Genomic DNA, 23,251 nt, shown 5'->3' on the forward strand with positions numbered 1-23,251 from the left:
CAGAACAACCCCATCCCTGCAGAAAGTTCTATTAGAGCTGCTGGATGATCAGGTGGGCAGGTCCCTTGCACAAGTAAATCTGGACAGCTCCTCCCCTCACTTCCTCTCTTTTCCTGTTTCTCAACATCCTGGCTTAGTATTGTGCGCAAAATCAGAGAGGGGTGCAAGATCTTGATTTTCCAGGTAAGGGAATAGGGGCATGTGTGGTGGGGGTCGGGACAAATGTGTGATTTTGGTGAGGAGGAACCTGTACCTTAAATTGTCTGGTAAAATGTTTTCAGACTATATTCTCATTGGTTCCTGTTTCCTGTCTTTGCTAATTTTAGGTTGTAATCTGTTTTGAAGGCTGAGCCCTACAAATTAATGCCTCTTTCAGGGATTGCTGCTCAGAGGATACTTGTTTTACAAATAAATGTTTCCTTTCACTGGTTGTGGAATTTATATAGAAACTTTGATTCTTCCAGGGATAAAGTTGGGTGAGCAGACAGAATTAGCTCTGGGGGAGCTGGTGGGAAGAAGAACACTGGGATGTGTAAGGAGCACAGCTCCGTATGTGGCCCCACAAAGACTGCACCCAGGTCAGGATTGGAGGCTCTGCAGTCTGAGGTCTTGTTACAGGGTTAAATGTCTGCTTGGAGCTGCCCGTTAAGAAAACTGCCTCCTCAGGGACAGTCCTGGTTTACTGGGCATTGAGCTCCCCTTTAGCGGGTAGGAGGAGGGAGATGCCACCTGGTGTGACTCTCTACAGTTCAGGAGAAGCTGGGTTCTGATGGGTGCTTGTTCCTTAGGCAGAGAGAGGAGAACTCAGCCACCTGAGGTCAGCACCTACAGAAGCACGGTCTCCTGGCTTTGCCTCTGAATTATTAAAAGCAGAGCAGCATTAAAGAGCCCACATACTGAAGGAGGATATGAAGAAACACGCAGAGAATGTCACAAAAACCTAGAATGTCACAGTATTGTTTTCTTCTTGCTGGTGTCCTATCTTCTCTCCTAACACCAGCCACCAAAGCTGATTTTTAAAAATTCTATGATTTCTCTTGTTTACAAGAAGCTATTTCCTATACCCTATTCTTGAAGGATAAAGAAATAGTCATTATTTCAAAAGAAATATCTGGCTTTTCACAGTGTCTCATATTTGTTGGCTTCCTATGAGGTGACTCTGTCTTTAACAACTACCATTTTCTGCCTGTTTTGTTCAAAGTCTGCTCCAATAAGAGTTCTTCAAATATCTTTCTCCATTGCAAAATGTTTGTAGGTAGCAATGAAATAAAACATTTAAAATTAATACCATGTTTCTATAACACTACATATTAATTAATAAAGGAATGGATTGTCGTTTTCACAGATCAGATGTGGGCTGGACATAATGATCAATCAAAGGCAAGAAGCAGGCAGATTATCCATTTATTTATTTAACATTCATCGATAACCATTCTTTGCCCAGTATTGTGCTAGTCCCCAGGGAATAATGAGAAATACAAGACACATGTGGTCTTTCCATCACAAAGCTTGTAATATAAGAGGAGACAGTAAAAAAATCAAACAATTAACTTCCTAAAGTAATACATATTCTGTAAGAACCCTCTGGGGTGCAGTGGATCATAACAGAGGGTGTTGCTGGTAGACAGTGGTGTTGGGGAAGAGTCTCTGAAGAGCCGAGGCCTGTGGGTTGAGCAGGAACAAGCTGGGCACTAGGTTGGAGGGTGAGTGCTCCAGACAGAAGGAATGATAACTGCAAAGGCCTTGAAGGTGGAAGGAGCCTAGAAGATTTCCAGGACATTGAGGGTAGTGTGGCTCACACATAGGAGAGAGGAGAGAGCTGATCACACAGGGCCTATGGGCCATTCTGAGGACTTCAGTTATTTTGAAATCAATAGTAAGCCACTAGGAAATTTAAACAAGAAAAAATATCAAATTTTAGTTTTTTTTTTTTTGAATTTTGCAACCATATGTTTATTTTTGTCACATTTTTCTAAATCTCTTTAGGATATAACAAACTGTTTATTTATTTATTTATTTATTATTATTATACTTTAGGTTTTAGGGTACATGTGCACAATGTGCAGGTTAGTTACATATGTATACATGTGCCATGCTGGTGTGCTGCACCCACTAACTCGTCATCTACCATTAGGTATATCTCCCAATGCTATCCCTCCCCCCTCCCTCCACCCCACAGCAGTCCCCAGAGTGTGATGTTCCCCTTCCTGTGTCCATGTGTTCTCATTGTTCAATTCCCACCTATGAGTGGGAATATGTGGTGTTTGGTTTTTTGTTCTTGTGATAGTTTACTGAGAATGATGATTTCCAATTTCATCCATGTCCCTACAAAGGACATGAACTCATCCTTTTTTATGGCTGCATAGTATTCCATGGTGTATATGTGCCACATTTTCTTAATCCAGTCTATCATTGTTGGACATTTGGGTTGGTTCCAAGTCTTTGCTATTGTGAATAATGCCGCAATAAACATACGTGTGCATGTGTCTTTATAGCAGCATGATTTATAGTCCTTTGGGTATATACCCAGTAATGGGACAGCTGGGTCAAATGGTATTTCTAGTTCTAGATCCCTGAGGAATTGCCACACTGACTTCTACAATGCTTGAACTAGTTTACAGTCCCACCAACAGTATAAAAGTGTTCCTATTTCTCCACATCCTCTCCAGCACCTGTTGTTTCCTGACTTTTTAATGATTGCCTGATTGTAGAGTAGAAAAGGGATTGAAGGGGAGATGATCAATTAGAAGCCTGTTAAGTTGCATACAATTGACAGTGGGTTGTATTAGCACAAAGATGGAGAGAAATGGGTAATTTTGAGTTTTTTGGAAGTAGAATCAATAGGATTTGGTGATGGGCTAATGAGAGAGACAGGATAAAAGAGTTGTAGATGACCCCAAGGTTCTGCAGGAGCCATGGGCTAGATGTTGGTGCCATCTGCTGAGAGGGGAGCCAGGAAGGCAGACAGGATGTGGAGGTCAGGGCTTAATTTCAGCCAGGTTCTGTCTGAGATGCCCATGAAATAGCCAAATGGAGTGAGATACAAAAGTCTGGAACTTTTATAAGCTGAGTGAGATATAAAAGTTTGGAACTCTGAGGAGGGTGTAGGCTACAGACCTCATATAAACTCATCCAAGCCATGAATCTCTAGGTAGAGGGGGGAAGGGGCCAGAACCAGTGTGAGGAAGCACTGGAAGCATTTATGTTTGTGTAAAGAAAAAGGAACAATCTGAAAATGAAACTGGAAATGGAGGGTTGAGGAGACTTTTGGGAAATGGAGCAGGAGAAATCAATGTAGCAAGCTCATGGCAAAAAGAAAGTTGTTGACCACAGGCAGTCAGGGATTCTAGTTGCTTCCATTTCCCTAAAATGACATGGTTATGTTTCTTGATCTACAGGAGTTCAAGTGACAATGGAAGCCCAATACCGCAGTGTGAGCTTCAACCCCAGCACACCAGGGGCCAGTTATGGTGAGATGGCATTCAGTGCTCCCCAGACCAGGCTGCAGGGAGGTTAGCAGGTGGGGGTGGGGGACATGGGGGGGGAATAGGGGTGTGGGTTCTCCTGCCTTGCCACCCAGTCCCCATTTGAGCAGGAGAAAAATATTTCCGACCTCCTTTCTCATTTTCTCCTCATTTGACCTGCTCTTTTATCTTTCTTGACCCTCTGCACTTTCTGCCCATGGTGTGGCTGTAGCAGCTAAGCAGAAGAGAGATTAAATATCCTCTGATTGACCCAGGGCTCGGCACAGTTTCTTACCTCCTGCTTCCTACAACATGGACACACCAGAACAGCTGGTTGTAGCCTCTCTGATTGTTTTTCTGCCCCTTTCTTCAGCCTGGAGGAGAACTGGGAATGAGGAATGTGGGAGTAATTGATCCCTCACCCTGGTCTCTAATTTCCCAGCTCCTGGTGGTCTCACTATAATCAACAAATTAAACTGGCTGGCTCATTCAGTGTATCACATGACCCTCCATTTTCTTCCTTATCCATAGAAATTGACTATATCAGTTGAGATTTTGCTGGTTAAATAAACTATCCCAAAGTGTCACAGCTTAAAACATCAGCCATTTAGTTGGTTCTTAATTCTGTGGGTTCACTGGGCCGTTCTTGGGTCTGGACCAGCTTGGCTCATCTCAGGCACTCACTTATGCATCTGGGGTGAGCTAGTGCTTGGTATGCAACTGAATGGTCTAGGATAGCCTTATGGACATGTCTGGTAGTTAGCAGGCTCTCAGACAGCAAGGGTAATAGAGATAACTGGGCCTTGTTGTTATCATTAAGAAGGCTAGTCCAGGCTTCCTTTCAAGGCAGTTGCAGGAGGAGCAGAAAGAAAAGGCAAGCCACAGTGCATAAGCACTTTTGGAGTCTCTGCTTGCACCAGGCTTTCTACTGTCCTATTGTCCAGAGCAAGTCATAAGGCCCACCCAGATTCAACAGTTGAAGAGACAGATAGCATCTTGATGGGAAGAACTGCAAATCTACATCCCAGAGGCATGCATCCAGGGATGGGAATAGATTGCGGCTACATTTACAATCTCCTCCATGGATTGTCACCATATGTTGTCAACACTGACTAACAGTTGCAGTGTTGGAGCTGGCCTTTGGTGCTTTGTCATTTTGCCTCCCATGATTCTCCTACTTCCTTCCCTATGGCCAAAAAATGCCCTCAGGATATCCTTAGGACGGAGCCTTCTGCTGTGATGCTAACTAAAGATGTGAACGCCAGCCCACGTTTTTCCTTAGATAATCTTAGCCTTCCTGTATCCAGTGTTCTCAGTCACATCACTTTCGGAAATATGCTTCTTTCATTCCAGAATTCGGGTTATCAAACGTGGGAAGCTGTATTTTAAGAATAATGATAAGTTGTATAACCCACTTCCCTGGCTTCTTAATGGGAAGAAGAAATGCTTCATTTTGAATATAAATTGGGAAAATAAATCTCCACTACAGATATGCTAAAGTCAAATCTTGGGTTACTCCCTGCACGACCTTATTTAGAAAGAAACAGCTGGCCGGGTGCAGTGGCTCATGCCCGTAATCCCAGCACTTTGGGAGGCTGAGGCGGGTGGATCACCTGAGGTCAGCAGTTTGAGACCAGCCTGACCAACATGGCGAAACCCCATCTCTACTAAAAATACAAAAATTATCCAGGCATGGTGGTGCATGCCTATAATCTCAGCTACTTGGGAGGCTGAGGCAGGAGAATCACTTGAACCCATGAGGCAGAAGTTGTAGTGAGCTGAGATCATGCCACTGCACTTCAGCCTAGGCAACAAGAGTGAAACTCTGTCTCAAAAAGAAAAAAAGAAAAAATAAAGGTACAAACAGCTATTATTGACAGCTCATAGTTCTCTTCTGAAACCATTTTATTTCTTCCTCTGGGCTACATAGCTACAAAAGGTCAGACTGAGAAGCTCAAAGGAATCCTAAAAAGCAAGACTGAAGATAGGAGATTAAGGGAAGGGCCAGTTGCCCAAGTACTGCAAAATGAGCATCAGGCCCACAGGACTCTCTGAGTGCAGCAGTAACATCAGGAGAAGCCCCCACAGCCAGTAACAGAGGAGGGCACTGGGGGTGAGGACTCTGCAGGGGAATCTAATAGAGGTAGATTCTAACAGCATGGCTTTTTTTTTTTTCTTGATGTCCCAGGGCCTGGAAGGCAAGAGCCCAGAAATTCCCAGTTGAGAATTGTGTTAGTGGGTAAAACCGGAGCAGGAAAAAGTGCAACAGGAAACAGCATCCTTGGCCAGAACGTGTTTCATTCTGGCACTGCCGCAAAATCCATTACCAAGAAGTGTGAGAAACGCAGCAGCTCATGGAAGGAAACAGAAGTTGTCGTAGTTGACACACCAGGCATTTTCGACACCGAGGTGCCCAATGCTGACACGTCCAAGGAGATTATTCGCTGCATTCTTCTGACCTCCCCAGGGCCTCATGCTCTGCTTCTGGTGGTTCCACTGGGCCGTTACACTAAGGAAGAGCACAAGGCCACAGAGAAGATCCTGAAAATGTTTGGAGAGAGGGCTAGAAGTTTCATGATTCTCATATTCACCCGGAAAGACGACTTAGATGACACCAATTTGCATGAGTACTTAAGGGAAGCTCCAGAAGACATTCAAGACTTGATGGACATTTTCGGTGACCGCTACTGTGCGTTAAACAACAAGGCAACAGGCACTGAGCAGGAGGCCCAGAGGATGCAGTTGCTGGGCCTGATCCAGCGCGTGGTGAGGGAGAATAAGGAAGGCTGCTACACTAATAGGATGTACCAAAGGGCCGAGGAGGAGATCCAGAAGCAAACACAAGCAATGCAAGAACTCTACAGAGTGGAGCTGGAGAGAGAGAAAGCACAGATAAGAGAGGAGTATGAAGAGAAAATCAGAAAGCTGGAAGATAAAGTGGAGCAGGAAAAGAGAAAGAAGCAAATGGAGAAGAAACTAGCAGAACAGGAGGCTCACTATGCTGTAAGGCAGCAAAAGGCAAGAACGGAAGTGGAGAGTAAGGATGGGATACTTGAATTAATCATGACAGCATTACAGATTGCTTCCTTTATTTTGTTACGTCTGTTCGCGGAAGATTAAACTTAATGAAAATCTGTTTGTATTTTCTGCATATTCTCTGGCAACCTTGCCCCATACTTACTTATTTAGCATAGTCAGAGTGCTCTAGTTTCTGCCTCTCAGGCACTCATAACTAAGGACCACCATTGGCCATTGGTAGATGTTTGATTGACTTAACAAGAGAGGGACAAATTTTCAATTTGTGAAACTCCAAAGCGGAAAGTATTGGTGCTTGCTACCTTGTGAATTCTTCCTTAGACATGCAGAGAAATTGTATGCAAGAGACCAAAGAAGATGGCTCCAAGCTATATCATGTTACCTCTAATAAAATCTTTTCTTCTAGATTCTTTCTATGTTAGCAGATAATCTCCCATTGTAGCTTCCACTCACTTATTCTTGCGTTCAGAGTCACAGTGATCGTCTTACCCATGTGGTTTGTAAGAAAGAAAGATCAATTCTTTGTTTGCAGTAGGTAATCTTAGAGATGGAGATGATTGTAGAATTATTTCTAGATGAGTGTCAATTTATTTAATTCCATTGTCATATAAGGAGTCAAATTGTTTCTTATCATTTGTTCATTGAAGAAGAGAGACCTGTCTGGAAAATCGATCTCTACAAATTCAACTAAATAATGATCCCCAAATGCTGAAAAAATGAAAGCAGCAATTCAACAGATAATAGAGCAATGTTTAGTATATTCAGCTGTATCTGTAGAAACTGTTTGACCAACCTCAGTTTAACCAATTTGATGAATACCCAGTTCTCTTCTTTTCTTGAGAAAGATAGTTGCAACCTCACCTCCCACACTCAACACTTTGAATACTTATTGTTTGGCAGGTCATCCACACACTTCTGCCCCCACTGCATTGAATTTTTTGCTTATGTTGTTTACAATAAAACTTTTCAATTATCTCATATTTGTGTAGAATTGGAACCTGTTTTGTCTTGGAGAATACTACTGCTACTTCTAATAATACAGGGATGAATTTCGCTTTATGGTAAAAGTTCAAGACAATTTTGGAGCTAGACTTTGTCTACCCTCATGACATCTCCCCTTCCCCCTTTCCCTAGAAGATTTGAGCCACAATCTCAACCCATATATCAGCCAAAGACCACAACTTCCTTGGATCTTCATTATGTGCTGATGGAAATTATGTGTAACCAAGGTGTCTGAGACCTGTGTAGTTTTGTTGGTGCAAAAATTCCCTTTAATATAGAGATAGCAATAGTTGAAGTTCCTATCCGTTTTCTACTTTTCTACTGGGCTCTCCTCACCTAATAATTTCTAGAAATCTTGAAAGCATGTTTTCATGTTCTAACAGTATGTCCTAGAGGTCACATGTGATTATGCCAACTTTCCATGTTCTGCCATCTTGAAATTGGCTTCTCCATGCTCTAAATCATTTTGTCCAAAATAGGATATACATTTCTTTTTTTTAAATTTTATTATTATTATACTTTAAGTTTTAGGGCACATGTGCACAATGTGCAGGTTTTTTACATATGTATACATGTGCCATGTTGGTGTGCTGCACCCATTAACTCGTCATTTAGCATTAGGTATACCTCCTAATGCTATCCCTCCCTCCTCCCCCGACCTCACAACAGTCCCCGCTGTGTGATGTTCCCCTTCCTGTGTCCTTGTGTTTTCATTGTTCAATTGCCACCTATGAGTGAGAACATGCGGTATCTGGTTTTTTGTCCTTGTGATAGTTTGCTGAGAATGATGGTTTCCAGTTTCATCCATGTCCCTACAAAGACATGAACTCATCATTTTTTATGGCTGCATAGTATTCCATGGTGTATATGTGCCACATTTTCTTAATCCAGTCTATTGTTGTTGGACATTTGGGTTGGTTCCAAGTTCTTTGCTATTGTGAATAGTGCTGCAATAAACATACGTGTGCATGTGTCTTTATAGCAGCATGATTTATAATCCTTTGGGTATATACCCAGTAATGGGATGGCTGGGTCAAACGGTATTTCTAGTTCTAGATCCTTGAGGAATCATCTCACTGACTTCCACAATGGTTGAACTAGTTTACAGTCCCACCAACAGTGTAAAAGTGTTCCTATTTCTCCACATCCTCTCCAGCACCTGCTGTTTCCTGACTTTTTAATGATTGCCATTCTAACTGGTGTGAGATGGTATCTCATTGTAGTTTTGATTTGCATTTCTCTGATGGCCAGCGATGATGAGCATTTTTTCATATGTTTTTCGGCTGCATAAATGTCTTCTTTTGAGAAGTGTCTGTTCATCTCCTTCACCCACATTTTGATGGGGTTGTTTGTTTTTTTTCTTGTAAATTTGTTGGCGTTCATTATAGATTCTGGATACTAGCCCTTTGTCAGGTGAGTATGTTGCGAAGATTTTCTCCCATTTTGTAGGTTGCCCATTCACTCTGATGGTAGTTTCTTTTGCTGTGCAGAAGTTCTTTAGTTTAATTAGATCCCATTTGTCAATTTTGGCTTTTGTTGCCATTGCTTTTGGTGTTTTAGACATGAAGTCCTTGCCCATGCCTATGTCTTGAATGGTATTGCCCAAGTTTTCTTCTAGGGTTTTTATGGCTTTAGGTCTAACATGTAAGTCTTTAATCCATCTTGAATTAATTTTTCTATAAGGTGTAAGGAAGGGATCCAGTTTCAGCTTTCTACATATGGCTAGCCAGTATTCCCAGCACCATTTATTAAATAGGGAATCCTTTCCCCATTGCTTGTTTTTCTCAGGTTTGTCAAAGATCAGATGGTTGTAGATATGCAGCATTATTTCGGAGGGCTCTGTTCTGTTCCATTGATCTATATCTCTGTTTTGGTTCTAGTACCATGCTGTTTTGGTTACTGCAGCCTTGTAGTATAGTTTGAAGTCAGGTAGCGTGATGCCTCCGGCTTTGTTCTTTTGGCTTACGATTGACTTGGCAATGCAGGCTCTTTTTTGGTGCCATATGTACTTTAAAGTAGTTTTTTCCAATTCTGTGAAGAAAGTCATTGGTAGCTTGATGGGGATGGCATTGAATCTATAAATTACCTTGGGCAGTATGGCCATTTTCACGATATTGATTCTTCCTTCCCATGAGCATGGAATGCTCTTCCATTTCTTTGTATCCTCTTTTATTTCATTGAGCAGTGGTTTGTAGTTCTCCTTGAAGAGGTTCTTCACATCCCTTGTAAATTGGATTCCTAGGTATTTTATTCTCTTTGAAGCAATTGTGAATGGGAGTTCACTCATAATTTGGCTCTCTGTTTGTTATTCATATACAAGAATGCTTGTGATTTTTGTACATTGATTTTGTATCCTGAGCCTTTGCTGAAGTTGCTTATAAGCTTAAGGAGATTTTGGGCTGAGACAATGGGGTTTTCTAGGTATACAATCACGTCATCTGCAAACAGGGACAATTTCGCTTCCTCTTTTCCTAATTGAATACCCTTTATTTCCTTCTTCTGCCTAATTGCCCTGGGCAGAACTTCCAACACTATGTTGAATAGGAGTGGTGAGAGAGGGCATCCCTGTCTTGTGCCAGTTTTCAAAGGGAATGCTTCCAGTTATTGCCCATTCAGTATGATATTGGCTGTGGGTTTGTCATAGATAGCTCTTATTATTTTGAGATACGTCCCATCAATACCTAATTTATTGAAAGTTTTTAGTATGAAGGGTTGTTGAATTTTGTCAAAGGCCTTTTGTGCATCTATTGAGATAGTCATGTCATTTTTGTCTTTGGTTCTGTTTATATGTTGGATTACACTTATTGATTTGCGTTTGTTGAACCAGCCTTGCATCCCAGGGATGAAGCCTTGCATCCCAGGGATGAATGTAAATGAGCATTTAGCCCATTTACATTTAAAGTTAATATTGTTGTGTGTGAATTTTGTCCTGTCATTATGATGTTAGCTGGTTATTTCGCTCGTTAGTTGATGCAGTTTCTTCCTAGTCTCAATGGTCTTTACATTTTGGCATGTTTTTGCAGTGGCTGGTACTGGTTGTTCCTTTCCATGTTTAGTGCTTCCTTCAGGAGCTCTTTTAGGGCAGGCCTGGTGGTGACAAAATCTCTCAGCATTTGCTTGTCTGTAAAGTATTTTATTTCTCCTTCACTTATGAAGCTTAGTTTGGCTGGATATGAAATTCTGGGTTGAAAATTCTTTTCTTTAAGAATGTTGAATATTGGCCCCCACTCTCTTCTGGCTTGTAGAGTTTCTGCCAAACCCGCTTGATCATGGTGAAGAAGCTTTTTGATGTGCTGCTGGATTCGGTTTGCCAGTATTTTACTGAGGATTTTTGCATCAATGTTCATCAAGGATGTCAGTCTAAAATTCTCTTTTTTGGTAGTGTCTCTGCAGGCTTTGGTATCAGGATGATGCTGGCCTCATAAAATGAGTTAGGGAGGATTCCCTCTTTTTCTATTGATTGGAATAGTTTCAGAAGGAATGGTGCCAGCTCCTCCTTGTACCTCTGGTAGAATTTGGCTGTGAATCCATCTGGTCCTGGACTGTTTTTGGTTGGTAAGCTATTGATTATTGCCACAATTTCAGAGCCTGCTTTGGTGTATTCAGAGATTCAACTTCTTCCTGGTTTAGTCTTGGGAGGTGTATGTGTTGAGGAATTTATCCATTTCTTCTAGATTTTCTAGTTTATTTGCATACAGGTGTTTGTAGTATTCTCTGATGGTAGTTTGTAATTCTGTGGGATCGGTGGTGATATCCCCTTTATCATTTTTTATTGTGTCTATTTGATTCTTCTCTTTTTTCTTCTTTATTAGTCTTGCTAGCAGTCTATCAATTTTGTTGATCTCTTCAAAAAACCAGCTCCTGGATTCATTAATTTTTTTGAAGGGTTTTTTGTGTCTCTATTTCCTTCAGTTCTGCTCTGATTTTACTTATTTGTTGCCTTCTGCTAGCTTTTGAATGTGTTTGCTCTTGCATTTCTAGTTCTTTTAATTGTGATGTTAGGGTGTCAATTTTGGATCTTTCCTGCTTTCTCATGTGGACATTTAGTGCTATAAATTTCCCACTACACACTGCTTTGAATGCATCCCAGAGATTCTGGTATGTTGTGTCTTTGTTCTCATTGGTTTCAAAGAACATCTTTATTTCTGCCTTCATTTCGTTATGTACCCAGTAGTCATTCAGGAGCAGGTTGTTCAGTTTCCATGTAGTTGAGCAGTTTTGAGTGAGTTTCTTAATCCTGAGTTCTAGTTTGATTGCACTGTGGTCTGAGAGACAGTTTGTTATGATTTCTATTCTTTTACATTTGCTGAGGAGTGCTTTACTTCAAACCATGTGGTCAATTTTGGAATAGGTGTGGTGTGTTGCTGAAAAGAATGTATATTCTGTTGATTTGGGGTGGAGTGTTCTGTAGATGTCTATTGGGTCCACTTGGTGCAGAGCTGAGTTCAATTCCTGGGTATCCTTTTTAACTTTCGGTCTCGTTGATCTGTCTAATGTTGACAGTGGGGTGTTATAGTCTCCCCTTATTATTGTGTGGGAGTCTAAGTCTCTTTGTAGGTCACTCAGGACTTGCTTTATGAATCTGGGTGCTCCTGTATTGGGTGCATATATATTTAGGATATTTAGCTCTTCTTGTTGAATTGATCCCTTTACCATTATGTAATAACCTTCTTTGTCTCTTTTGATCTTTGTTGGTTTAAAGTCTGTTTTATCAGAGACTAGGATTGCAACCCCTGCCTTTTTTTTGTTTTCCATTTGCTTGGTAGATTTTCCTCCATCCTTTTATTTTGAGCCTATGTGTGTCTCTGCACGCGAGATGGGTTTCCTGAATACAGCACACTGATGGGTCTTGACTCTTTATCCAATTTGCCAGTCTGTGTCTTTTAATTGGAGCATTTAGCCCATTTACATTTAAAGTTAATATTGTTATGTGTGAATTTGGTCCTGTCATTATGATGTTAGCTGGTTATTTCACTCGTTAGTTGATGCAGTTTCTTCCTAGCCTTGACGGTCTTTACATTTTGGCATGTTTTTGCAGTGGCTGGTACTGGTTGTTTCTTTCCGTGTTTAGTGCTTCCTTCAGGAGCTCTTTTAGGGCAGGCCCGGTGGTGACAAAATCTCTCAGCATTTGCTTGTCTGTAAAGTATTTTATTTCTCCTTCATTTATGAAGCTTAGTTTGGCTGGATATGAAATTCTGGGTTGAAAATTCTTTTCTTTAAGAATGTTGAATATTGGCCCCCACTCTCTTCTGGCTTGTAGAGTTTCTGCCAAGAGATCAGCTGTTAGTCTCATGGGCTTCCCTTTGTGGGTAACCAGACCTTTCTCTCTGGCTGCCCTTAACATTTTTTCCTTCATTTCAACTTTGGTGAATCTGACAATTACATGTCTTGGAGTTGCTCTTCTCGAGGAGTATCTTTGTGGCATTCCCTGTAGTTCCTGAATCTGAATGTTGGCCTGCCTTGCTAGATTGGGGAAGTTCTCCTGGATAATATCCTGCGGAGTGTTTTCCAACTTGGTTCCATTCTCCCTGTCACTTTCAGGTACACCAATCAGACATAGATTTGGTCTTTTCACATAGTCCCATATTTCTTGGAGGCTTTGTTCATTTCTTTTTATTCTTTTTTCTCTAAACTTCCCTTCTCACTTCATTTCATTCATTTCATCTTCCATCACTGATACCCTTTCTTCCAGTTGATTGCATCAGCTCCTGAGGCTTCTGCATTCTTCACGTAGTTCTGGAGCCTTGGCTTTCAGCTCCATCAACTCCTTTAAGGACTTCACTGCATTGGTTATTCTAGTTATCCATTTGTCTAATTTTTTTCAAAGTTTTTGACTTCTTGCCATTGGTTTGAATTTTCTCCTGTAGCTCGGACTAGTTTGATCGTCTGAAGCCTTCTTCTCTCAACTCATCAAAGTCATTCTCCGTCCAGCTTTGTTCCATTGCTGGTGACGAGCTCTGTTCCTTTGGAGGAGGAGAGGCACTCTGCTTTTTAGAGTTTCCAGTTTTTCTGCTCTGTTTTTTCCCCATCTTTGTGGTTTTATCCACTTTTGGCCTTTGATGATGGTGATGTACAGATGGGGTTTTGGTGTGGTTATCCTTTCTGTTTGTTAGTTTTCCTTCTAACAGACAGGACTCTCAGCTGCAGGTCTGTAGGAGTTGCTAGAGGTCCACTCCAGACCCTGTTTGCCTGGGTATCAACAGTGGTGGCTGCAGAACAGTGCATATTGGTGAACAGCAAATGCTGCTGCCTGATTGTTCTTCTGGAAGTTTTGTCTCAGAGGAGTATGCAGCCATGTGAGGTGTCAGTCTGCCCCTACTGGGGGGTGCCTCCCAGTTAGGCTGCTTGGGGGTCAGGGACCCACTTGAGGAGGCAGTCTGCCGATTCTCAGATCTTCAGCTGCATGCTGGGAGAACCACTACTCTCTTCAAAGCTGTCAGACAGGGACATTTAAGTCTGCAGAGGTTACTGTTGTCTTTTTGTTTGTCTGTGCCCTGCCCCCAGAGGTGGAGCCTACAGAGGCAGGCAGGCCTCCTTGAGCTTTGGTGGGCTCCACTGAGTTCGAGCTTCCTGGCTGCTTTGTTTACCTAATCAAGCCTGGGCAATGGCAGGTGCCCCTTCCCCAGCCTCGCTGCCACCTGGCAGTTTGATCTCAGACTGCTATACTAGCAATCAGTGAGACTCTGTGGGCATAGGACCCTCCGAGTCAGGTGCAGGATATAATCTCCTCGTGTGCTGTTTTTTAAGCCCATTGGAAAAGCGCAGTATTAGGGTTGGAGTGACCCAATTTTCCAGGTGCTGTCTGTCACCCCTTTCTTTGACTAGGAAAGTGAACTCCCTGACCCCTTGTGCTTCCTGAGTGAGGCAATGCCTCGCCCTACTTTGGCTCACACACAGTGAGCTGCACCCACTGTCCTGCACCCACTGTCTGGCACTCCCTAGTGAGATGAACCTGGTACCTCAGATGGAAATGCAGAAATCACCCATTTTCTGCATTGCTCACGCTGGGAGCTGTAGACCCGAGCTGTTCCTATTCGGCCATTTTGGCTCTACCCCAGGATATACATATGTTCCTTATTTCCCCAAAGCACAAATAAGTTTAGACTGTACATTTAACAAAAGTTAGCAAAGGCTTAAATATAAGAGAAGCACTACACAATGAAATGTGTGATTCCTTTAGAAATAATCACTCAGAGTAAGACAGCTTCTGTCTCTCACCTATTGTATTACTACCATCTGTAAGCAAATATTTGAACAAAAAGCCACACATACCTCCCAAGAGAAAGTACATTCAGGCTTAATAGGAAAAAATCTCTAACTGCAGTGGTTATTATCAGTGTAACACACACTCAATTATTCTTACCCTTGCATTGAGGTTAATGCTGCAGATGAGGCAAAGAAAAAGATTCTGACTTAAGAAGCAGCAAGCAGATGAGAATCCCAAGTGAAAAACTCTAAGAAGGGTGTTGCCTGTTTGCCTCCCAGGAGAGAAAGCAGACAGAAGTTCCTTGGCAAATAATATGCATTGTGATTAATACAAGAGGAGAGTGAGACATGTTTCCTTCTCTCAAGAGTTTTGAGGGTTCATACCTACTCAAGTACTCATTACCACTCATTGATTCCTTGTATCTCATGGTTGGTTCTAGAGCAGACACTGAGAATCTAGAGATGAGTAAAAGAAGTCCCTTTTGAGATTGGGTTCATTCATCTCAGCATAATGCTTTTGAGAGTCATCTGAGTTGCCTGTTCTTTTTTTTTCTGAGTAGTATTTTATCATATGGATGTTCCACAGTTTGCCTTTCTTTACTTATTCTTGTGCACCTAATTGATTTATCTTGTTTGATTGCATTGGCCAATACCTCCATTATAATGTTGAGCAGTAGTGATACTTCCATTATAATGTTGAGCAGTAGTGGAGATGACAAGCACGCTTGCCTTATTCTTGGCAATGCCTCCAATGTTTCCCAATTAAACAAGTAAGGTTGTGGGTTACAGTAGTATCACTGCTCTGCTTTTCCTCTTCTTAAGATGGAAAGCTCAGATATTTGATTTTAGAACTCTCTTCTTTACTAGCATAAGTCTGTAAAGCTATAAAATTTCTCTCTGTTTATGTTTGTCCACACTTTTATTTGGAGAGGTGGTAAAAGAAAATATTATTTCAATTATGAAAGCTTTCGTGGGAAAATTGAGGAAAAGACTGGATATTTAAATGTTTGCACAACATGAAAGATCTTCCACTGAGGCACCCATTTTGAATGAAACACTTTGAGTCCACTATCAGCTCAGCTGGTAGCTATTTGCCTTGTCCCCAGCCACTGAGAGGACAAGGCAAAAGAGAACAGCAAGGAATTCCCCTGCATGGGTCCTTTCTGGCTGCCTCACTGTCAGGGCTCTGAAGAGATGGATTGTGAGCACAGCTTCAACAACAAAACCGCATTGTGAAAGGTTAAGAGTTTTTAGTACTTATATACCCTGGGGAATGTTTTGTTTTAAAAGATTTCCAAATTTATGAGAGGCGTTGTAAATTCAGGACAAAATTTGAATTCATGGTATAGATGTTTTAAAATCATTTACACTTGTCAAGCAAGAATTCTAGCTAGATATTTGACACAAATCCCTTGTAAGCAGTCTCATTTTCATGTTTCATGACCCAGGATTACTGGACCATGCTCTGTTCCATTTTTGGAACCCAACATAATTTTGCCCTGATTGCTCCCCAAAAGGATTTCATCTTCCTCCACTTATACAGAATATTTGATCAGGAAAATTGAAGCATATGTAGGTATAGGTAGGATATATTTTCAAATCCAGGAAATTAGAGGCTGGCCCACCCCTTGGAGGGCTGGGAACACAGAGGTCTTGGAAGCTTGCTGATGCACAGAGCTGGGTGGTTTTGAGGCACTCATTTGTTGTGACATGCAGGTAGGTCTGCTCATTGTCTCTCTGCTGTTGCTGCCAGAGAATGATCCTTCTTCGTTGTCCACCATCCAAATCTCATGTGAATGTCTCACCTTGATTTATTCTCACTTGGACCATACAGTGTAAGAGGTGATGAGAAATATCATTCTAGGCTCCTCCATGATTCAGAAACAACAGATGATGTTGGAGGTCGAAAGATTGAGGGTCGTGATCCATTCCATATACCACTGGGGCTATATGAGTAGGCAGCAAACTGTTTCTCATAAATGCAGAATGTTGGCAGACTGACAAACTGCATCTTCCACCCAGAAGGGATATTGGGGCAGCCACGCCCCAAGCACAATGTTTCTTGTGATTAGATACATCTGAAGCTTGTTAGTAATCATATGAACCTGTGATTAATTAAGCAGCTGACCAATAGTTACCTCCTGCTCCCTGGCCATTCTACCCAATAAATACAAAGGGCAGTAGAAGCTCAGGGGCTGCTTTTGCTCACTAGAAGGAGGGAGTGCTATTCTTCTTCCCCAGTTCCCCTTCCTTTAAAACAGTTTCTTTTGTCTTAAGCTTTCATTTCTATGTTTGTCCTTTCATTCAGTCTCGTAATGATGGTCTCAAGTAGTAACAGTAGTAACTGTCATAGTGACAGTCTCAAGTAACAACCTTGGCAGTCAGCCAAAAGTGGCACCTGAACAGGGGCAAACAGGGACTATCAGGGACAAACAGAGACAAAAAGAGACCTGAAGGGACCTGAAGAGGCCTGCAGGGACAAATAGAGATAAGTAGGGATAAATGGAGATAAATAGAAATAGAGACAAATAGGGACAAATAGAGGCAAATAGAGATAGGTAGGGAAAGACAGGGACTTGCAAGAACTTGCAGGAACTAACAGGGACTATAGGGACTGAGAGGGACAGATAGGGATAGATAAAGACTAGCAAAACTTGCTGGGACAGATAAGGAGAGTTGGGTCCCAAAGGGACTTGAATGAGGAAGGTCTGCTGGAACAGAAAAAACCGAAGCCCAGAAAAAATTAAAACCAACCAGACAAACGAGAAACCCTGTTACAAGCCTGCCTGCAGCAACGTAAGGTCAGGGCCCTAGAGGTACAAAGAATGGGAAGTTTTTATGGGGAAGAATTTGGCTATTTCTTTGCTCTTTTGTTTGGAGTTCGGTACATACTATCTTTTTGTTATTTCAGGGTTTGAGGGAATTTTTTGCCCCACCTACAGCACCTATCAAAAGTAGTGAACAGGAGAGGGAGAATGGAAATTGGCTTGTACCATCTTCCTTTGAGGCTACAGAAAGGCTAACTTTAGCTTTGGCTTTCTGGGATTGTAAACCTGCATTGGCACCTGTGAGATGTGCAGAGGACTTGGGAGGTTTTCTCGGAGCTTGTCGGGATGTGGGAACTGAGCTTCATTGCTCTGCAGTATTGACTCAGACAATGGCTAATTTGGTAGCTGACAGATCTAAAAGAAGCCAAGGATCAAACCCTAATGTGGGAAAGTGTTATAAGTGTAGAAAAATCGGACGTTTCAAAAAAGAACACTGCCAGACCTCTGGGCAAAAGGGATCTTGTAACACAGTTCCCCTCTTAACAGAAAAAATGCCAGGACTTGGCCCTCATTGCAATAAAGGGAATCATTGGACTAATCAATGCCACCCAAAGTTTCATCAAAATGGCAGCCCCCTCTTGGGAAGCGAGAAGGGGGCCTGGACCTGGGCACCCCAAAAAATGAGGGTGTTCCCCGTCCAGGCCACAGCTTCATTTCAGGGATGGGCTTCCAGAGGCACATTGATTCCCTCTCCCCAGGAACACCTGGAAGCGCAGGATTAGATGGCCCAGTTAGAGAGCAGGTTACGTTAATTGGAAGAAACAAACCCACTAAGATTCCCATTGGCATTTGGGGACCTTTGCCAACAGGATACATGGGATTAATTTTGGGCAAAAGCTGTCTTAACTTACAGGCCCAGGAGTTGTTGATTGGGATTATGAAGGAGAAATTCAAGCAGTGGTAACATCACAAGATCTTTGGGTTTTTGAACCAGGAGAATATATTGCTCAACCATTGCTTATTCCCTATAAATTGTACCCCTCTCTACATAAGAAGAAGTGAGGAGGTCAGGGATTTGGAAGTGCAACTGGGAGAGAGACTTACCTATCACAACCCATGGCATCTAATAGACCCACCTATACAGTGCAAATCAAAGGAAAGAAGTTTTATGGGCTTATGGATATAGGAGCTGATGTGTCAGTGTGTCAGTAATATCTAAAAACAATTGGCCCCTATCTCAGCCCCTAAAACTATCTTCTACATCCCTAGTGGGAGTAGGAACAGCTCAAAGTGTTCAACAGAGTGCTGAGATTCTGTCATGTCTCGGACCAGATGGGCAGTCGTGTTTTGGGTCTCAAGGTTTAAAGGAGTCTTTTGTCCTGCCCATTGAACCCATTGGGGGTTGAGGGCAGGATAAGGAGGATGAGAATTGGCCTGTACTGCCCTTTTCAGTAGTAGAAACACCTGTACTATCTTCTGAAGCAGAAATAGAGACCCTAATAGTTAGGCAGGAATATCATCACCCGTATTCAGCCTGAGGAAGTTACAGAAGACAGATCTTCATCCCTCTGCAACCCTTAGGATTAAGGGTCCTCTTGGAAAAGGGGAGATATGTCAGAGGCATTCGAACCAGGGTCATTTAACTTGTTTCTGGGACTTCAATAAGCTGTTCACTCTCATGCTTCTCCTTTTCATGTTTCTCATGTTCACCCTCACACACAGCTCCCTGGGCTACTCTCTTTGGGTGGTGATGGAATGAGAGACTGGAAAAGGATAAGCCTCGATTTGCTTTCTCTGTGCCTTCTGTTAATCAGAAAGAGCCAGCCTCTCATTATCAATGGAAAGTTTTACCCCACGGTAATTAACCAAAGAGACAGAAGCTGAGTTACAGCTTGCAGAGCAGACGATTCAGCAATGGCATGCCTCCTGGCTACAGCCACAAAAACTTTTTGCTTCTGCTTTGCTAGATTTACTAATGTGGGGATGAGGGTATGCTTGTGTTTTCACAGCAAATGAACAAACCATGTGGGTGCCCTCAAGGTGTGTATGACCATGGAACAGGAGATTGGAGGGAATTATGGATTCCAGCCACAGGCCTGGTTCCCCCAGTGAGAGCCATGAGCCAGTTGAATCTGAATGTGAAGACGAATGAACCACTGACCGGCAATTGAAGGCTGCACATTTTGCAATTGCCTTATTCAATTAATTCAAAAACAAAAAGGGAGAAATGCTGGAGGCCAAAAGATTGAGGGTTGTGGTCAATTCAGCATACCACTGGAGGCTGTATGAGTAGGCAGCAAACTGTTTCTCAAATGCAGAATATTGGCAGACCGACAAACTGTGTCTTCCACCCAGAAGGGATACTGAGGGCAGTGACACCCAAGTGTAATGTTTGTTGTGATTAGGTACATCTGAAGCCTGTTAGTAATAATGTGAACCTGTGTTCAATTAAGCAGCTGACCAATCATTACCTTCTGCTCCCTGGTCATTCTACCCAATAAATACGAAGGGTGGTAGAAGCTCAGGGACTGCCTTTGCTCAGTAGAAGCAGGGAGCCCTTTTCTTCTTCCCCAGTTCCCTTTCCTTTAAAACGGTTTCTTTTGTCTTAAGTTTTCACTTCTACGTTCATCCCTTCATTCAGTCTTGTAATGACGGTCTCAAGTAGTAACAGTAGTAACTGTTGTAGTGACAGTCTTAAGTAATAACCATGGCAGTCAGCCACAAGATGATTTGGCACTGCTGAAAAATTTATAGAGCAGCATTCATCATCTATCTGACCTTTCTGTGGGAAACGTTTCCTAGCCCATTCAAGACACTTACACTTGATGCTGGGTATACCCAGGACAAAGTAGTATTGATCTTGTATTTTGACTACTTGCTATCTGTCTTCTACAGTTATGGCTGATGAAGAACACTTTCTTGTTCACCATTGGATTCCAATATCCTGGAGTGTGGGAAGCACTCGTTAAATATTTTTCACCCACTTGGCAGTGGTACATCCCCCTTGCCCTTGGAGAATGGTAAAACTTGGCTCAAGCTGCATTTCCACAGCACACAGAATCCAAACTCCCTCCTGCAGGGAGGTTTCTGCACTCACTTCCTCATCCTTCCCCTACTTCCTCCTGCATGTGCCACTGTCCTCTGTCTTATCCCATTTCATGCACTTGAAGTTCATTCACTTGAAGTTCAGTTTTCTGCCTAGTTTCCACCATCATAATAGTGATCAGCATTATGTAAGCTTTAGCAGCTTTCCTAGAGATTTTGAGTTACAGGGGAAGGTACCAAAGACAGCACTGGGCATTTCTATACCGAGCTCACTCTCCTCCCTCTGGCTTGGAAAGAGAAACTGTTTATCCCTCTACACCCAGGAGGAAGCAACTCTGGAGTTGCTTAATAAATTGTCGTCTTCTCAGGAATGCAGATGACTGATCAATTCCAGGATGTTAGAGAGCCTGACACCCACTGGACCACTTCCTACTATTGTTTTAACTTTCCAAAAACAGGAAGCAGGCTGTTCTTTTCCCTTTGCCCTGTGGTGACCGGACATGACCTTCATTTTTGCTTTCTCTTTCCACTCTATAGTCACCAGTGAAGGTCTCCTTCTGGCAGCTCTGCCTGGGTCAGATTCTGTTGGTTTTCTCTCCTGGGGCTGTCACTCTGTGGTTGTCAGGTGGCCCAGGATGGGGAATAGCTCCCTTCTGTTCCAGTAGGAGGATTAAGACACTTACTTTGAGTTCTGGTCCCAGCTCTGGTCTCTATTCCATCTTTATTAGAAAGTCATATCCTTCTGGTAAAAAGATGATATTTTGCCTGATTTGATTGAGTTCTTTGTGTGTTCTATGTCCTTCAGAATCCTGCAGGGGAGAAGGGCCTTTGGCACTCTGTCATTTACTAGGAATGTTGGAAATAGGGGAAATGCCTTGAACATTAGGTGTTAGGAATGCCAATTCCCAGGTTCCACTCTACACCTACTTCCTCAGAAAGTTCGTATTTTAACAAGCTTAAATTCATGCTAATGCTTGAGGTTTTTCGAGAATGCAATATTTGCTTCATAGGCATATAGAACAATCAGCTTCCAACATTCAAAAATATTAATAGAATTTTTTCAACCATGTTAACCTGAGTATTTTCTTCAGAATGGATTGTCTGCATTTTATCATTTCTCCAATTTCCATGTCAAAGCCCAGGTTTCCAGGTTACTAGACAATAACGTTTTATACAGAAGTTTAGGTAATAAGAAATGGAAACCCACATCCTCTTCTAGGGGAAAAAAGCCAGAGAGGAATGCAGAAAAATAAAGCAGTCAAATGTGTATCCTGAGTTTTGTCTCTCCAGATGTTGGCTCAGGAAATAGATTTATTAGATACCAGAGTTCTACTCATCCCTTGAACCTTGGTCTGGGGAGTACTTTCAGAGTAACTGTCTTTCTAATGTGGCTGTGGCCACGTGTAGTTCCTCATTTTGAGGATCTAAACACCTTTACTTTTTGTCTGGTTTTTGTCACCCTATGTTGCTTTCCAATATTTTATTCTTTTTTAAAAAATTATACTCTAAGTTCTGGATACATGTGCAGAATGTACAGGTTTGTTACATAGGTATACACGTGCCATGGTGGTTTGCTACACCCATCAACCCATCATCTATATTAGGTATTTCTCCTAATGCTGTCCCTCCCACAGCCCCCCACCCCACAACAGGCCCCGGTGTGTGATGTTCCCCTTCCTGTGTCCATGTGTTCTCATTGTTCAGCTCTCACTTATGAGTGAGAACATGCAGTGTTTGCTTTTCTGTTCCTGTGTTAGTTTGCTGAGAATGATGGTTTCCAGCTTCATACTTGTCCTTGCAAAGGACATGAGCTCATCCTTTTTTATGGCTGCATAGTATTCCATGGTATGTATGCGCCACATTTTCTTTATCCAGTCTATCATTGATGGGCATTTGGGTTGGTTCCAAGTCATTGCTATTGTTAATAGTGCTGCAGTAAACATATGTGTGCATGTGTCTTTATAGTAGAATGATATATAACCCTTTGGGTATATACCCAGTAATGGGATTGCTGGGTGAAATGGTATTTCTGGTTCTAGATCCTTGAGGAATTACCACACTATCTTCCACGATGGTTGAACTAATTTACACTCCCACTCTTGGGTATACACCCAAAGGTTTATATATCATTCTACTATAAAAATGAAAAAGTGTTACTATTTCTACACTCTTACACTGTTGGTGGGAGTATAAATTAGTTTGACCATTGTGGAAGACAGTGTGGCAATTCCTCAAGGATCTAGAACTAGAATTACCATTTGACCCAAAGGATTATAAATTATTCTACTATAAATATACATGCACACATACGTTTATTGTGGCACTATTCACAATAGCAAAGACTTGGAACCAACCCAAATGTCCATCAGTGATAGACTGGATTAAGAAAATGTGGCCCATATACACCATGGAATACTATGCAGCCATAAAAAAGGATGAGTTCATGTCCTTTGTAGGGACATGAATGAAGCTGGAAACCATCATTCTCAGCAAACTATCACAAGGACAGAAAACCAAACACCGCATGTTTTCACTCATAGGTGGGAATTGAACAATGAGAACACATGGACACAGGGTGGGGAACATCACACACTGGGGCCTGTTGTGGGGTGGGGGGAGGGGGGAGGGATAACATTAGGAGAAATACCTAATGTAAATGATGAGTTGATGAGTGCAGCAAAACAACATGGCACATGTATACCTATGTATCAAACCTGCATGTTGTGCACA

The 23,251-nt window shown here is 42.1% G+C and overlaps 1 protein-coding gene across 2 annotated transcripts; it reads left to right on the top strand.

Moving 5' to 3' along the window:
* Nucleotides 1-106: 106 nt before the first annotated feature.
* GIMAP4 (GTPase, IMAP family member 4) lies at nucleotides 107-7,478 on the top strand. 2 transcript variants are annotated; one of them, XM_054496863.2, is made up of 3 exons: nucleotides 107-183; nucleotides 3,399-3,470; nucleotides 5,653-7,478. In XM_054496863.2, exons 2-3 carry the CDS (start codon nucleotides 3,413-3,415, stop codon nucleotides 6,582-6,584), a joined length of 990 nt encoding a protein of 329 aa, XP_054352838.1. In that variant the 5' UTR covers nucleotides 107-183; nucleotides 3,399-3,412; the 3' UTR covers nucleotides 6,585-7,478. The 2 variants fall into 2 exon arrangements, with proteins under 2 accessions (XP_054352838.1, XP_054352837.1); XM_054496862.2 differs by having other exon boundaries at nucleotides 128-183; nucleotides 3,399-3,512.
* The last annotated feature ends 15,773 nt before the right edge of the window (nucleotides 7,479-23,251 follow it).

The sequence above is a fragment of the Pongo pygmaeus genome, chromosome 6 (genome assembly GCF_028885625.2).
Source record: "Pongo pygmaeus isolate AG05252 chromosome 6, NHGRI_mPonPyg2-v2.0_pri, whole genome shotgun sequence".
Classification (NCBI taxonomy): domain Eukaryota; kingdom Metazoa; phylum Chordata; class Mammalia; order Primates; family Hominidae; genus Pongo; species Pongo pygmaeus.